The 18,196-nt window shown below is 31.3% G+C and overlaps 1 protein-coding gene across 2 annotated transcripts in view; it reads right to left on the reverse strand.

Annotated features, from left to right (window-relative positions):
* The window catches only part of LOC114334800 (translation initiation factor eIF-2B subunit epsilon), a 103,739-nt gene that overhangs the window by 28,004 nt on the left and 57,539 nt on the right, over positions 1-18,196 (reverse strand). For both annotated transcript variants that reach the window (XM_050654311.1, XM_050654312.1), the window contains exon 7: positions 11,515-11,825. In XM_050654311.1, coding sequence (XP_050510268.1) covers positions 11,515-11,825 — 311 coding nt within the window. The remainder of the gene's footprint in view (positions 1-11,514; positions 11,826-18,196) is intronic.

Genomic DNA, 18,196 nt, shown 5'->3' on the forward strand with positions numbered 1-18,196 from the left:
AGTTGATAATACTCATATTTCTTTCAAAGTGCCCAACAATCTGGGACAGTGTCTTACCAATTCCAAAGACCCTATCAACTACATGGATCGTAGTGGTGTGTATAGATTACAATGTTCTGATTGTGACGCTACATATATAGGTAGGACCTGTAGATCATTATCTTCACGCTCCTTAGAGCACACCAAAAGAGAAAACACTTCTACTTTCTCTCAACATCTTGTAAAAAACAAACATACCCTTAATATCCCAGAAGATGTCTCGTTATTACATAATATTTCACAAAAAAACTTCCTAAAATTGGACCTGTATGAAGACTTAGAAATAGTTAAAGAGAAGCAGAGAAGTCCTAACTGTGTCAATCGCCATGTGTCATTTAACCGAGATTTTCAACCCCTACACCGTCAACTTTTTTCATAAACCACATCAGATACAATTTCCTCTTCTCTGCTACACCATTCATGACGACCACATACATCTATTTCACTCCCAATTGTCGATAAGCAACATCTTACTTTAACTCTTTAATATTCATTTGTACCTCATCCTCTTACATCCTCATTATTTCACACCAGCTTTAATTTTCCAAAATTTAGCTCCTACATCACATATACAACCACATCCATCAGAATTGAGTCTCATTCCAGCCACCTGTCTTCTTAGCCTCATCTCATAGCTTATAGATTAGATAACTATTATTTCATAACAACACACTACACATCTTCCATGGTCCAATATCACAACATACTCTGTCAGACTTCTCATACCGTCCTACTCCCCCCCATATTTTACAACCATTTCATTTTTAACCAATTTGATGTCAGGTCTCTGGAGGACTCAGTTTCATCAAGTTACTTTAGTCTCATTTTCAGATAAAAATCAGATAAAAACAAAACAGTATTTTTACAATTATCATATCACTTTTTCTATCATTATACAATTTATGTGGGGTCGACTACCAAGAAAGTTATCAGTCATTAAACAATTATCATTTCATCAATACTCTAAAAATCGTACACATATGTACACATTACATACTATTTTGTGTTCCTAGTATAAGGCCTTTACCATTATTTGTGTAATCGTATTGACAATTTTATACCACCAATACAACACCTATTGGTATTGTTGACTGCATAACTTCCTGTAACGTAAACATTTCATTTCCCTATTTTGAATACTTAATTAATGCATTATTTTTAGAATAAAATCTTTCATATTTTGTGAACATCTTTTATTTTACTATTTGTAAATTTGATACTGTTTTTTATCTTAAAACATTTAAATTAATCTTTAATGTTGTGGCTGAAGTAATATTACAACTAGGTTACATTGACAGTTCTTGATGTCATTTTGGGTTGCTCTTGAATTCACTTGTCAGTTGGCCATTGAAATCCAATATGTGAGGTTTTCTCCAAAAAAAGTTCCAACCACGTGGAGAGAGTCCTGTGTTGCCCTGGGTAACATCCAGGTTTATCTATACCATCCAATGAATTTTATATAAATATGTAAAACATCCTTATTATTTACATTTAAAGGGTTTTTACCCGATACATTTTGGTGGCTCAGGCATGCAAATTTTGTAAGTATGACCTCTTGTTCTTGAAAACCTCTGTCAATTTTAACTTTTATCTCATTTAATTAGTTAATACTTAATTTTAGGGCTTTTAAACACTGATGATGGATTCCTTAATCCGAAAACGTTTTGTATTGTGACCCTTATTTAGGGTATTTTAATATATACCTTTTACAAGAAACTTGTTATTTTTTTTTTTCGATTTTTAAGTCCCGCAGAAGCTATACACCAAGTGTCAGAAAAATCGGAGATCCAAAAGTATTTGCCCGAGTGATTTGACATGGACTATTCAGTAACATAAACAATAATATAATTATTTATACAGGGTGTCCAAAAATTTTTTTAAATTAAATTAATTGAGACAAAAAGAATATATGTAATTTAAAATGCATTTTACGGCTGTTAAAATACAGAAAAAAATGTTTGTTTGACAAATAACTATTGCTTTTCACTTAAATCCAATAGTAAATCTGCCACTCACCTGCTTCTTGGCAGTTTGAGCAGTTAATTTAATCGAAAAGCAATGTTTATTTTTCAAATAAACTTTTTACATTCTTCTTTTTGTCTCAATTAATTTAATTAAAAAAATTTTTTGGACACTTTGTATAAATAATTATGTTAATGTTTATATTACTGAATAGAGAATTGAATACCCTTTCAAATGAGCTACCACACGACCCTTATTGTCATTTAAAAAAATTATCGATTACGCCATCACGCCTAGATGGATTAGTCACTAGTATGATAGATATTCCAAAAAATCATAATTTAAAAATAAAAATTTATGTGTTTCGGGATTTATTTCTGAAGTCGCCTATTTACGAAAATATGAATTCATTCTAACCTTTACGTGCTCACTGTATAGATGAAACACTAAAAATCTGGAACAAAATGTGGATAGAAGGGAATAAAGATTGGGTTATAGAAAACTACGGAAATAAGAATATAGAAAACTATATCCATAGCCTTTTGTTTGCCGATGATCAAATAATTTTAGCAAAAGACAACATTGTCTACATGATGAAGAATTTCGAGATGACGAAAGAAGAATTTGTGAGCTGTGAGATTGAAAATTAATTATGACAAAAGCAATACATGGTCACTGGAAACAGTGCAGAAGAACTGGAGATAAAAAACACCTCCATAAAACAAGCAAATGAATATAAATACTCAGGGGTAACTTTGAGACATATCTCTACCACTAAAAATACGGCTGCCAAAATGCTATGTATTTACAGTCTTGCTGTATGGCGCAGAGGCCTGGACAATAACGGAAACATTAATGAAAAGGCTAGAGGCATTCGAGATGTAGAGGTATTGCGCCGAATGGGAAAACAAAAAGAAATATAAAATAAAAAATGCATATCCTTTTTATTCAGTTGCAATGCGAAGGTAAAACCGTCTTATTTTTCACTTAGAACAGACTCTGAATCGACAATTTTCGACTCTTTTTGGAGTCATCAACGGAGAGGCGTAGGCTTGCTGCTCTCTGCTCGAAGTGACAAAACCACGAAAGCTTATACCCGCATTGCAACTGACGTTAATGGAGTAGGTGACTAGCGTCATCTGGCCACTGAAAGGCAAAGTTTTCAACCTAATATAAACATTAACAGCTTATTATACAGCGTGTCTACTTAAGTTGGAAACATATGGGAAACTTTTTTGTTATTGATTTTATGCAAAAAAGTTATTCTTTATAAAAAGTTCTGCATGCTCTTAAACCTAAGATTCAATCACCAGATATCAAATTTTGTCAATATTATACGAGGTATGTCAAAAAATATAAACTTCGTTCAAGAGTAAAGTGCCTTTATTTCTCTCAATATCGAAAATTATTATTAAGAAAAGTTGTTTGGAAATAAAAACTAGGAAATAAAAAAATATTTTCCAAATTTTTCTCAAATTGATTGATACTAACTTCGTTTTTATTTATTACACATACGATAACTCTTTTATTATTACTTTTACGAAAAAAAGGTATTCTTTATAAAAAGCTCTGTATGTCCTAAGACCGAAGATGTAACCATCAGATATCACATTTTATTAATTTTATACGAGGTATGTCAAAAAATATGAATTTCACTCAAGAGTAAAGTACCTTTATTTTTTACAATATTGAAAAGCGTTATTAAAAAAGTTGTTTCGAATTAAAAACTATGTTTCAATATGCAATTACATCCTTCTAATTGAAATATTGTGAAATATAAAGGTACTATAATCTTGAGAGAATTTCATATTTTTTGACACACCTCGTATAAAATTAATAAAAGTTGATATATCATGGTTGTGTCTTAGGTTTTAGACCATGCAAAGCTTTTTATGAAGAATAACTTTTTTTCGTAAAATGAATAATAAACGAGTTATCATATTTGTAATATTTAACAACGATGTTGGGTATCCATAAATTTGAGAAAAAATTTTTATTTCAATTAGAAGCATGTAATTGCATATTTGATCTTAGTTTTTAATTCCAAACAACTTTTTATCATAAGAATTTTCGATATTGAGAGAAATAAAGGTACTTTACCCTTGACCGAAATTCATATTTTTTGACATACCTCGTATAATATTGAGAAAACTTGATATCTGATTATTGAATATTAGGTTTTGGGACATGCAGAACTTTTTATAAAGAATAACTTTTTTTCGTAAAATTAATAATAAAAAAGTTTCCCATATGTTTCCAACTTAAGTAGACACGCTGTATATCTATGTATTATTAATATTATTTATAATTTAAACATACTAAAGTCAGAATTTGGTATTAGTTTCTTGAAAGTAAATTAAATATAAGACCAAATACTTACGATGTCGGGATAGTATCACGAGGTTTTTTCCTGGTTTTCCCTCGTGATTTACTATGGAATCTCTAACACGACAATTTTAATGTCATCGTTGCATTTGGTTGACTTTTTAAAGACAGATCGCATGCTATGATTTTTTTGTGACGGATATTCTTGAGTTGGGATTGATTTCATGTAATCGAATGAACTATCTTTTACTAAAGTCGTCCCAGGAACGCAACTCATAAATATTGGCGATATCATTTTAAAGTCTTCTACTTTAAAATGTATAATATACGTCTAAATTGCCAATATAAATGAGTCAGATTAAATAAATTATTAGAAGAATTTTTTTTACTTAGCAACAACATTTTTGTTTATTTTAGTAGTATTTTGTATTTTGACAACGAAACCCGAATTGGGCTTGGAAACGTTAATAAAATCATTTTTTTGGTAAAATTGTGGCTTATTTCTCATTGAAAATAGTTGATTATAAAAATGCCACAAGGAAATAGCTTCAGAACAACAATAAGTTTTCAATTAAAAATCTTTTATTAATATTTTTAATATTTTTCAATATTATTAATGTTTATATTAGGTTGAAAACTTTGCCTAAAAAGAAATCTCTTTCACAGTTAAGAAACGGAAACTTGTATACCTCGGTCGTATTATGAGACATGATACAGTATTTCTCATGATCATCTTTCAGTGCGTCAGTTTTTCGATTTCTTTCTAACGCATTAAATTGTATGTGACAGAAAAAAAGGCACGTCTGTGAATACATTTCGTCGGTGACATTTTTATAACATTTATTCTACTTATTCTAATTGTCGATAGATGGCGCCATAATAAAAAAATATTTTTTTTTAATTAGACAATAATATTACAAATATAATCTGTATAATTTATAAGACTATACAAATCAAAGAAAATACCATTTTATAAATGCAAGAGACACATTTGATTTGTTTTTATTCCAAATTGAAAATAAAATGTGACAACTGTCAGATTTAACTAAAATGTCATGTTAGAATAAATGTCATAAATGTGTATTATCACAGACTTACCCTTTTTCCTATCATTTGTTACGCACTGAAAAATGATCATGAAAAGGACAATAAATATCGTATACTGCAACTGATAATACAAGGTAAAATAGTGAGCAAATGCGGACCCGGAAGAAGAAGGCACTCATGGCTTCAAAACTTACGCCATTGGTTTGGACTAACATTGATCGAGTTATTCAGAAACGCCGCAAACAAAATTAAAATTGCTATGACGATAACCAACGTCCGCAACGGAGAATGCACATGAAGAAGAAGGAGGTAACTTTAACAACTAGCGGATCAAATGAAACGGAGATAACAAATAAAAGAAAAAAGTAAACACAATAACCCGACAATTACACTCGATTATAAGGAGCGACGATATTACAAAAAACACTAAATAACAAATTTTTAAATCAATGGTGGAAAGCTGCTCACTGTATAGTCCAGGGTAATAAGGATTTTCTCGGGACACTCAAAGATCCAGCATAAATGGCGATTTTTTCGATTTTTTGGCACTCCATTCAAAAGCTAAATAGTTGACATAAAATTACAAAATTCAGTTTTTTAGAACATTGAAAAACCTTCAAATGCCGATTTTTGAAAGTTAAAAAGTTAATTTGTTGCTAGGCAAACTGCAAAATAAGTGAAAATCGTTATTTGTTAATAACTTTTAGTAAAACTACCTTAGAACTTTAGTGTTTCACCCAAAGTTGGGTATTGGCGTACTTAACAAACCTTCAAAATTTGAGACCGATCTATTAATTAGTTTAAGAGTTATTCTATTTGTTTATCCCAGAGACCTTTATTTTGCAATAAGATAAGACAGAAAATAATGAAGATAGGGCAATTCTGAGTATACCAAATGAAAATAGAAGATTGATAGTATCAAAATCTATTAAAAAAAGATGAAAAAATAATTAATATAGTCAAAAATCCTAATGCCAAATTTTTGAAATTCTGTAGTTTATAAACATTTAGAATAACTTTAAAAATGTTGCCCGAAGAAACAATCTTTTTATATATTCGAAAAGATAGTATTTTGACACGAATTTTCAAATAAAAAAATTTAGCCTGGGTTCATTTGGGACAAAGTTAGCAATATGTTTTTTTTAATTCACAGCTAATTTGTTTATAATAAATAAGGAATCTCATTAATGCCATTTTAAAGAATGGAATTTGTATTTTTTCTTAAAAAATTTGCACAAACATTGTACCTTTACAGCACCCTCTACGATTTTTCAAATATGTAGTTCAAACGATTACTTAGGGAGAACCTACAAATCCACCGAGTTAAAATACCGAAAAAGCAATTTCAAACGAATATAATTTTGTGTATCTCCGGATCAACTCAACGGATTTTGATCTTTCTTTTTTTAATTTGCATGTAATTTCTACGTACATTACAAACATGCAATTTGTTTATAAATTTATTAATTAATAAAACGTCTAATTTGTTTAAACAATTCTTGAAAAAATATTTTTTTTACAAAAATATTTTACATTAATGATCATAGAAAAAGTTAAAGTAAACTTTAATAAATAAATGATCTTTATTAGATTTATTGAAGATAATTTATTTATTAAAGTACACCCTAACTTTTTCTATGATTAATAACGATAGTATGATTAAAATCATGGATTTTTGGGAAAAAATTATTTTTACAAAAATTGTTTAAACAAATTAGACAGTTTATTAATTAATAAATGTCTAGACAAATTGCATATTTGTAATGTACAGAAAAATTACATACAAATTAAAAAAAGAACGATCAAAAAATATTCAGTAAATTCCGAGATATAGAAAATGATAGTACAGTAGAACCCCGATAAAACGGCCCCCGATAACCCGGAAGTCCGGCTAACCCGGGCCGATTTTCATCAGACAAACATTTCAACAATAAAAATGTATGTAATGTAAAATTTAAGAGATAATGTGTATTTGTGTAATTTGATCTATACGATAGTAAAAATGACTCATAGCACACGGCGGCGCCGGCTGCATAGCGACGTTCATTCTCGGATTATCGTAAACAACAGGAACCTGTTGTAGTATTCCTTTATGTATTTATTTCAAACTGTCTTAGCATTGTTTAAAAAAGAATAAGGCCCGGCGCAAATTGAACCTAAGCGAGACACAACCTGCCTCGGCGGACTGCGTAGACCGGTCTGCGCATCCTACTATCAGTTCATGCGTTCGCAGGTCTCGCTTGGGAAGGTTTGTCATCGACGTACAGTTTTCTTGGGCCTTGGGACGCGTGACTCACCGTTAGATGTTTATTTTTACGTGTTTTTGTTTGCGAGATGGAAGTATCTGAAATGAATACTGATGGTATTTATGATAAACGGCGATATATTTTACACTATCTTTATGGATAACATTTTATTGCTCTGTTGTATCAATCAGCACTACTCAACAAGTTTTCGTTTATCCGTTTTAATATTTTATTGCAATAGTAGGGAATATAATATATCTGATTAAAACAGTCAATTTATTACATGTTAATTATTTTTAATTTCTTGTGACGTATCTAATGTAGTAATGATCCAATAAATCAAAGTTATGCGTTTACAAGAGCATATTATTTGAAAAATAAGGAGTATCATAATGTGTCATAATAATTATAATCTCCTTTATATACAGGCAAAAAATTGTTTAGTATGTATTTCTTAAATCCACACAATCATTGGAAAATGATTCATGGTATTTCAAAATATCTGTTAATGACACTGTTATCGACAAAGTGGATCAATTTCAAACTTGTCATCATATTAGACTTTTGTTTATCGTTAAAAATTAAATGATGGTTGTGAATTGTATTTTTTGTGTTATTTAATATTTTAGCAAAATACATACAGTCGGAAAAATTAAAGAATACCCATGAACGAACATATAAAACACGCTGTATTTTCCTGTCACCGTGTCACAAAGAAAATTGTCCAGTTCAAGTACATGTAACAATAATTATTACATGTACTTGCGCTGGCCAATTTTTAGTGTGACACGGTGACAGGAAAATACAGCGTGTTTTATATGTTCGTTCATGGGTATTCTTTCATTTTTCCTACTTGTAATAAGCAAAAATCTTATTTAAAACATGCGAACCGTTTTTGGAATCACAATCAATGCAGTGTTAAGTTATGCTTGTTATTATAAAGGTATGTAGAAATAAAATACTCAGTGTAAGATATCTTTTTATGCACCCGCTTATGATCAAAATAGATGTTTTCGAAAGTCATACCGCTACGACTACTAGGGACGTGTAAGATATTTTTTAAAACGTTACTAGTTACAAGTACGGAACTACCGATTTTAAGTTGCCTACTCAATTCAGTACAAGGAACAGATACTACATCAGTATTTTATAATCAGTACCACTTAGAACCGGTATCGAAAGTAACCGTTACATGTCCGCACTGATTTTGCCCGTCTCTATTCGTCACGTCGATGGCCAACGATTGGGCTGGCTTGTGTTCAATATGCGGCACGCTAGAAAAATAACTGCACAGGTCACCCGTCCCGCCGGCGCAGGTTGTGACTCGCTTAGGTTCAATTTGCGCCGCGCCTAAAAGACTATTTAAAAAAAAATTTTTCTAACAATGGTCTTAGTTTTTACTTTTCTATTGTGTGTAGTACAGTCTTATATTGTTCGCTTTCGTTTGCTTAGTTTTGTGTTTGCGTAGTTTGCTTAGTTTTTAATAATTTAGATGTGTAGGTACTATGCATATATATATATATATATATATATATATATATATATATATATATATATATGTTTAAAAACATGAGATGTAGATCCTTGAAACACACTCAGTGATCAAAAGATCCAAGGTTAATGGTTTGACGACCACTCGTACGAAATCAAACAGATGAAATAGAGAATGTGGAAAAATCCCCTTACGAACAATTCACACATCCACCATTTCGGGTTGGGAAAAAATTTTTTTGAATAGAATCAAAGATCCAAACACCAGTTCTTAGAAATGTGTTTCGCCCTCTTCAACCTCTCTGGGCTTATCAATAAAGATGAGAGGTTGAATATCTTTAGACACATTCCAATCAAAAAACAACATTCGAGACCTAGACATATTTATATCATCTTTATTGATAAGCCCAGAGAGGTTGAAGAGGGCGAAACACATTTCTAAGAACTGGTGTTTGGATCTTTGATTCTATTCAAAAAAATTTTTTCCCAACCCGAAATGGTGGATGTGTGAATTGTTCGTAAGGGGATTTTTCCACATTCTCTATTTCATCTGTTTGATTTCGTACGAGTGGTCGTCAAACCATTAACCTTGGATCTTTTGATCACTGAGTGTGTTTCAAGGATCTACATCTCATGTTTTTAAACATATATTTTACTTACTTTAAGTAATTAGGGAATTAAAACTTGAGACTGTCATTGTCGGACTTGCCGTAGATTTACGCACCTTCTATGTCTAGGTCTCGAATGTTGTTTTTTGATTGGAATGTGTCTAAAGATATTCAACCTCTCATCTTTATTGATAAGCCCAGAGAGGTTGAAGAGGGCGAAACACATTTCTAAGAACTGGTGTTTGGATCTTTGATTCTATTCAAAAAAATTTTTTCCCAACCCGAAATGGTGGATGTGTGAATTGTTCGTAAGGGGATTTTTCCACATTCTCTATTTCATCTGTTTGATATATATATATATATATATATATATATATATATATATATATATATATATATATATAATATATTTCATGTTATTTCAATTATAACGGAGTTTATCTGTAAGTATACCGTATTTTATTAATTTATACCATATTCTCCGGCTAACCCGGATTTTCGATAACTCGGATTGGCCGCGGTCCCAATTAATCCGAGTTATTGAGGTTCCACTGTAGTTTTAAGTTGCCTTTTTTAGTTTTTGAACTCGTGCATTTGTCGGCTCCCAGCTTCCGCTTCACTTACCACGACTAGTCACCAATTGAACTACCTTTTCAAAAATTCGTATAAAATACCAGCTTTTCTAATATGTAAAATGATTTTGTCTACGGACAATATTTTTGAAGTTATTCTAAATGTTTATAAACTACAAAACTTCACAAATTGGCATTAGGATTTTTGACTATATTAGATAATTTTTTTATCTTTTTTTAGTACATTTTGATAGCATCAGTTTTCTACTTTCATTTGGCATTCGCAGAATTGCCTATCTTCATTGTTTTCTGTCTTATGTTATTGCAAAATAAAGGTCTCTGGGATAAACAATTAGAATAACTCTTAAACTAATTAATGGATCGGTCTCAAATTTTGAGGATTTGTTAAGTACCCCAATACCCAACTTTGGGTAAAACACTAAAGTTCAAAGGTAGTTTTAGTGAAAGTTATTAGCAAATAACGATTTTCACTTATTTTTCAGTTTGCGTAGCAACAAATTAACTTTTTAACTTTCAAAAATCGGCATTTTGAAGGTTTTTTAATCTTCTAAAAAATTAAATTTAAATTATGTCAACTATTTAGCTTTTCAATGGGGTGCAAAAAATCGAAAATATCGCGATTTTTGCACCAAATTGTTAATATAATTAAAAAACGGACGCGAACTCTAGGCAGGAAACAGGTAGGTTTTCTTCCTATAGGTCTACAATAACTAAAAAAGTAGTCAGCTACTTGGATTTCTGAGTGTCCCGAACATAGTCTATTTCTAGCTTATCCTGGACTAGTATGGTTCAGAGACGTGGTTGACAAATAAAAGAATGGAAAAGAGAATAAAAACTGCAAATGAACACTAATGGGCAAAGTGAGAAATAAACGAATTAGAGAACTAAAAGATGAAATAGGAAAACGAAAATTATTCGGGTATGGACATATGCGAAGAATGGACAAGACAAGAATACCGATAAGAACTTGAAAATGGAAACCAAATAGAAGGAGGAAAAGAGGACCTACTAGATTACAGTGGATTGGGCAAATAAGAATAGCAATGGAAAAAAAGACCTCACCGAAGACCATATATTATATGAGAAGAAGAAATGGCGATTGAGATGTAGTCTCAACAGAATATGCTGTGTAAAGCCACAAATAAGTAAGTGAGTAAACTAATTATTAGATCGAATGAGACAAAAATATGAATTGTAACTTACCATCTTCGGGTGGCTCAGCTTGGACAAGACAATCATCAATACAACTTCCTTTCTCTATAACGGTACCTTCGCCTAGTATACTTCCATTTTTCACTACTGAATTGGCTTTAATAGTACAATTTGGACCTATTACACTATGAGATATCACAACGCCGTTCTCTATTTTGGTATCAGAATATACATAGCATTCGTTTAATATGACGTTAGTACCCACGATTACATTTGGTCCTAAAATTGTTCTATTAGCTTGAGAAGATTCTGGAATATTAGTGCCAGGTCCGATAATAACGTCATTTTTCAGCATTCTGTTGCTATAAAAATTAAAATTGTGGTCAGCATAATTAAAAATATACTCGGGTGCAAAATTAACCGGACACCTTAAAAATGGGTAATTTTTGATGTCTCTCAATTCCTAAACCTGTTGTCCGATTTGAGTGATTTTTTAATATGTTATAGCTTTATTCTTCAACAATATCGTTCCAATAATATTGTTGCTAAACAGGTAACTTTTCATTGTATACCGGGTGTACCAATGAAACTGTTTTTTTCTCAAACTTCGCATCGCCCTGTGGAGTATTCTAACATTTACAAAATACTCAAATTTAAACCCAAATATAGCCTCATGTTTTCTCAACATTCTGTTTTTTGAGTCATTCGCTTATGTTGGACCGTTAAAAAGTTAGGTACTTTAACAGTTAGCCATGTTTTTTATCAAAACATTATGTTTTTAAATAAGCATGGCAAACTTTATGGAGTTATTCTACATGAAAAAATAATGACAGTTTGCTTTATAAACCTATGTCCGCAAATGCTTTATTTCTAAGATAGAGGGTGTTGAAATTTTTCTTATAAACTGACGATTTATTTATTGCTTTAAAACCGGTTGAGATATGCAAATGAAATTTGGTGGGTTTTAAGACGTAGTTATTATACAACTTTTGACATACAACTTAGAATTTAATATTCACCATTGGCGCGCATACGGGTAATATGAGTTGTCATATTATCCGTATGCGCGCCAATGGTGAATATTAAATTCTTAGTTGAATGTCAAAAAATGTGCAATAACTACGTCTTAAAACCCACCAAATTTCATTTGCATATCTCAACCGGTTTTAAAGCAATAAATAAATCATCAGTTTGTAAGAAAAATTTCAACACCCCCCTATCTTAGAAACGAAGCATTTGCGGACATACCGTTTATAAAGCAAACTGTCATTATTTTTTTATGCAGAATTACCCTTTAAAGGTTGCCATACTTATATAAAAAGACCCTGTATTGATGAAAACATGGCTAGTTGTTAAATTACCTAACTTTTTTATGGTCCAATGTACGCGAATGAACCAAAAAGCAAAATGTTTAGAAAACATGAGGCTGTAGTTAGATTTCAATTTCAGTATTTTATAAATGCTAGAATATTCCACAGGGTGATGCGAAGTTTAAGAAAAAAACACAGTTTCATTGGTACACCTCGTATACAATTAAAATTTACCTGTTTAGCAACAATATTATTAACACGGTATTGTTAAAGAATAAGGCTATAACATATTAAAAATCACTTAAATCGGACAACAGGTTTAGGAATTGCGAGACATCAAAAATTACCCATTTTTAAGGTGTCCGGTTAATTTTGCACCCGAGTGTAGTTATGTAATAGTAGTGAAAAAAGAGTGGGTAAGCCATAAAAGACATGGAGAAGAAGTATACACAATGGGTTAAAAAAGACAAGACAGAACATGAAAGTAATCACATTACAAAAACATTAGCAATAGAAGGCTAGCAAAAGTCAGGATTTATCTAGAATATGTAGTGTGACCAACTAGCCCGAAAAATCCGGGACATGGCCCGAATTACGAAGTCGTGTCCCGGCGTCCCGGAAAAGGCTTCCGGGCCATCCGAATTTTTAACGTTTTGGTAAAATTCTATTTTTTTTCGTTATTCTTTTAAGAATACACATCAAATTAAATTGTTGGGACGAAAAAAAAATCGACAATAATTATGATTTTAAAAAATAAGCAATGTAAAGAATTAGATTGCAACAATACATTGAATGCATCATATTTTGTTTGTTGAGGTCAATTTAAAATATGAATGGATTGATTTTTAAATGTTTTGACGCTGTTTTTTTGTGGCCTGTTTGGCAATTATATTTTTAACCTAAGGTTATATTTACATGGAAATCCAACATCACTTTATTTTCTAATTTTTCCTTTTTTGAGAATGATTGGAAGTCGAAACGTCAAAAACTAACAAAAATATAATTATTATTATAACCAATTGTGGCGTAATCCCATTAAACATATCATTGTCAACATAAAAGTGTTAAATAATCAATAAAATGATGATATTAAAGTCCTATATTTAAAAAATAAAAAATGGCCCGATTTTCATTGAAAAGTCCCGGATTTCAAGTATTTTTTTCAGTCTTGTCCAGAATTCAACTGAATTGGAGTTGGTCACACTAAGAATATGGCATAACAGTAGGTACATAACCTTATAGTACAAGGGGCAGCGCTGAAAAATCTCTTTGAATTTACTAAAGCTAGATTTTTCACAGTTGATTACTGTGATTGTGTAGAGAAACATACTGCGGTCGGTCAAGCGAAACGTAGAACAGGGTTACTGAAATGATATAAAAGTTGCTTTCCTACGAAGGTAATTAAATCCATTTACTACGGCTGAAAATCAGTACACACATTCTAAATTAAATATAAATAAAAGTTATTATAGTCGGTCAGCTGTATGACGGGACAGAGCCGATCGATCGGCCCCAGTGAATGTACAGGGTTATTCACTATATTTTGACCCCCTTGTAAACTGCTTTATTTACAGAATTAAAAAAATGTAAAATACAAAAGTTTTTAAATTATTTTTAAATTATGATTTTTTGACATATATGTATATCGTACTAGTAACTCCATCCATTTGGGCGTGATGACGTAATCGACTATTTTTTTAAATGGGAATAGGGGTCGAGTGCTAACTCATTTGAAAGGTTATTCAATTCCCTATTAAGTAATATAAACATTAACACGATTTATTATACAGGGTGTCCAAAAATTTTTTTTAATTAAATTAATTGTTTAATTAATAATTAAAAAAAATTAGACACCCTGTATAAATAATGATCTTAATGTTTATAGTACTGTATAGAGAATTGAATAATCTTTCAAATGAGCTAGCACACGACCCCTATTAATTCTCATTTAAAAAAATAGTCGATTACGTCATCACGCCCAGATGGATGACGTCACTAGTACGAAAAATCGTAATTAAAAAATCGAATAACTTTTGTATTTTACATTTTTTTCTAATTCTGTAAATAAAACTGTTTACAAGGGGGTCAAAATATAGTGAATAACGCTGTACATTCATTGGGGCCGACCGACCGGCTCTGTCCCGGCATACAGCTGACAGACTATAATAACTTTTATTTATATTCAATTTAGAATGTGTGTACTGATTTTCAGCCTTAGTAAATGGATTTAATTACCTTCGTAGGAAAGTAACTTTGATACCCTCCCAGTAACCCCTGTTCTACGTTTCGCTTGACCGACCGCAGTATGTTTCTCTACACAATCACAGTAATCAACTGTGAAAAATTTAGCTTTAGTAAATTCAAAGAGATTTTTCAGCGCTGCCTATCCGTCTACTACATCAGAATATGCATAGGTACTGAGTAGAACAAAATCTGGAAACGTCTAATAGGGAACTTGCATAAAATTTTAAATTCGAAAAAAATGCTATAAATCACAACAGAACACAATATAAAACATATATCAAAGAAAAAAAAGTTTTTTTGTCTTTCGTTTGGCCCCTAAAAACGATTAAAAATTCAAATTATTGCCAGACCAAAACGCGCCCTCATTGGCCGTGACGTCATATCACTATAGTATCGGATGTCCTCGCCATTAATTCATTAAGTTTGGCATTTGTTTTGACACTGACACTCGAGTTTTATAAATATTTTGATAGTTGCTATTTCTGACTAATAATTGAGTGTTTTTGTTATTAAGACAATTTCGAACTAATATTTAAGTAGGTCAAACCGGCAAACCGGAAACCGTTTTCTCAATTCAATTTATTATTAAATGTTTTTGTTAAGTAGACAACAGATATTATACTTACGATAAAATGATATAATATGAAGACCTTGTATACAGGGTGGTTCATCTTATTCGCCTCGGAAAACCACTTACTCGCCTCGCCTGTCTGTACGGAAAACCACTTAATATTTAAAAAAAAATTCTTCACAGAAATATACAGGCCCATTAATACTACAATCTAAAAATAATGTGAATTATACAGGGTGCGCCAAAAAGAGTGGTATATCAAAGTTATATTTTTTCTTATGGAATGTCCTATATCTGATGACATTATTGAATTGAACTTAAAAAATAAACTATACTTTCATAAGGGTTCCCTATACCTAAATACAGGGTGTTTTGATTTATTTCGATTTTTATAAAAATGTAAGGTTTTAGAAAAAAATAAATATCTACGAATCTAAGAATCAGTAATAAATTCTTATAGACTATTTAGCATACTTTAACAGATGCTTATTGCAACAAAGTTTCTTACAGGGTGGTCAAAATATGAGATTGTTCTATTAACAAATTCAAGCTGTAATAACTTATTTATTTTAAATGGAACACCCTGTATCTTACTAGTCTATCGCGTAGAAAATTTATTTTGCTTTCAATTCTTATTAGGGTTTCCTATACCTATCTCCCTTCATTTTTTAAATATTTAAAGATTTCCTAATTTGTAAGCTTTAAAAATTAGAATTAAGTACCTACGTCGTGGTTATGTACAACACACCACCAACACCGGCAATATACTTAGACAAGATACTGTCATTAGGGTGTCATCAGGATGTTCTATTTAAAATAAGTAAGTTATTACAGCTTGAATTTGTTAATAGAATGATCTCATATTTTGACCACCCTGTAAGAAATTTTGTTTCAGTAAGCATCTGTTTAAGTATGCTAAATAGTCTATTATTAAGATCCAAGAAAGAATTTGTTACTGATTCTTAGATTCGTAGATATTTATTTTTTTCTAAAACCTTACATTTTCATAAAAATAGGTAGTGTATTTAGGTATAGGGAACCCTTATGAAAGTATAGCTTATTTTTAAGGTCAATTCAGTAATGTCATCAGATATAGGGCATTCCATAAGAAAAAATATAACTTTGATATACCACTCTTTTTTGGAGCACCCTGTATAATTCACATTATTTTAGATTGTAGTATTAAAGGCCCTGTATATTTCTGTGAAGAATTTTTTTTTAATATCAAGTGGTTTTCCGTACAGGGACCGAGGCGAATAAGATGAACCACCCTGTATAACTGAAACAAGAATAAAAAACTGCTAAACGCCGTAAAAATGAGTGGCGCATACAATATTCCAGCTACAAAAGTTCTGATATGAATATTACGTGGCGCGAAAATGTATTTTCATTTTGATGCAAAATAAAATTTTAGTTTTATTTTAAAAGATTTTTCCATAATATTTGCTAAATTTGAAGTACACGCGCCACAAAAGAGTAACTTTGATACAGTTTGAATTTTGAAACTCTTTTGTGGCGCGTTTACTTCAAATTTAGCAAATATTATGGAAAAATCTTTTAAATTAAAACTAGAATTTTGTTTTGCATCAAAACGAAAATACATTTTCGCGCCACGTAATTATTCATATCAGAACTTTTGTAGCTGGAATATTGTATGCGCCACTCATTTTTACGGCGCTTAGCAGTTTTTTATTCTTGTATCAGGAGTTTTTCAAAGTTATTTATACATTAAATGTATGAAGTTGAATGCAATGTTTCTCGATTACACGTTAAGTTTTATAAATGGTCGCCTTTGTCGCATTACCTCTCAAATGATCTAGTGTCCATCGAATGGACACTAGATTTTTTTTCTATTCGAAATAGATTGAAAAAGATATTGGGATGGCCGGTAAATAAACTCGGATTGCCCGTTGTCAGATCAAATTTAGCGTCGTAACCACTGCAACTACACAAACGGAATAATCGTTAATTGGATTATACTTTTGTAGCTTAATAACTTCTAAACGGCTTAACCGATTTTGATCCCTAAACATGAGTTTGAAACATACTGACAAGTAATATCTGATGCACCAAAGGTCAAGTAAGATAACTGAAGCTATTACAGGAATTATTGAGCTTGAAAAACCGTTTTTCCATAGATAATAGATTTGATCATACTTATGAAGCCTATTACTTAAAAATTAGAATTTTCCCGAATATGAGGTATACACCGTTAGATTTGTCTGGAGTCCTTCTACAAATGCTCAGTTATTGGCGCAATTCGTAGGTTGAAATTTTGAGTAATTGTCGAAAAACCAAAATTTTCAAAGTTTAGTTTTTCAGTTTTTCGGCTACACTGAGCCGAGTATATGTCTGATCCTGACGGCTTACACACCATTTGAAAGCTTAGCTCAACACTATTGATTTGGTGTATTTGAGGTTCTCCTGTCTCTTCTTGAACCGAAGATATATCCTCCCAAAAAATATGCCGTTTTGTACCTACCAAGTTCTATAGCTGACTTATGGGTGGTCAAAAGTCACAAACTACACCGGTTCTGAATCGGCCATGACCCCCTCTACAAACACAGAAAAAAAATTCAGATCGGTTTAACTTTTCCACACACATACA

The sequence above is a fragment of the Diabrotica virgifera genome, chromosome 6 (genome assembly GCF_917563875.1).
Source record: "Diabrotica virgifera virgifera chromosome 6, PGI_DIABVI_V3a".
Classification (NCBI taxonomy): Eukaryota; Metazoa; Arthropoda; class Insecta; order Coleoptera; family Chrysomelidae; genus Diabrotica; species Diabrotica virgifera.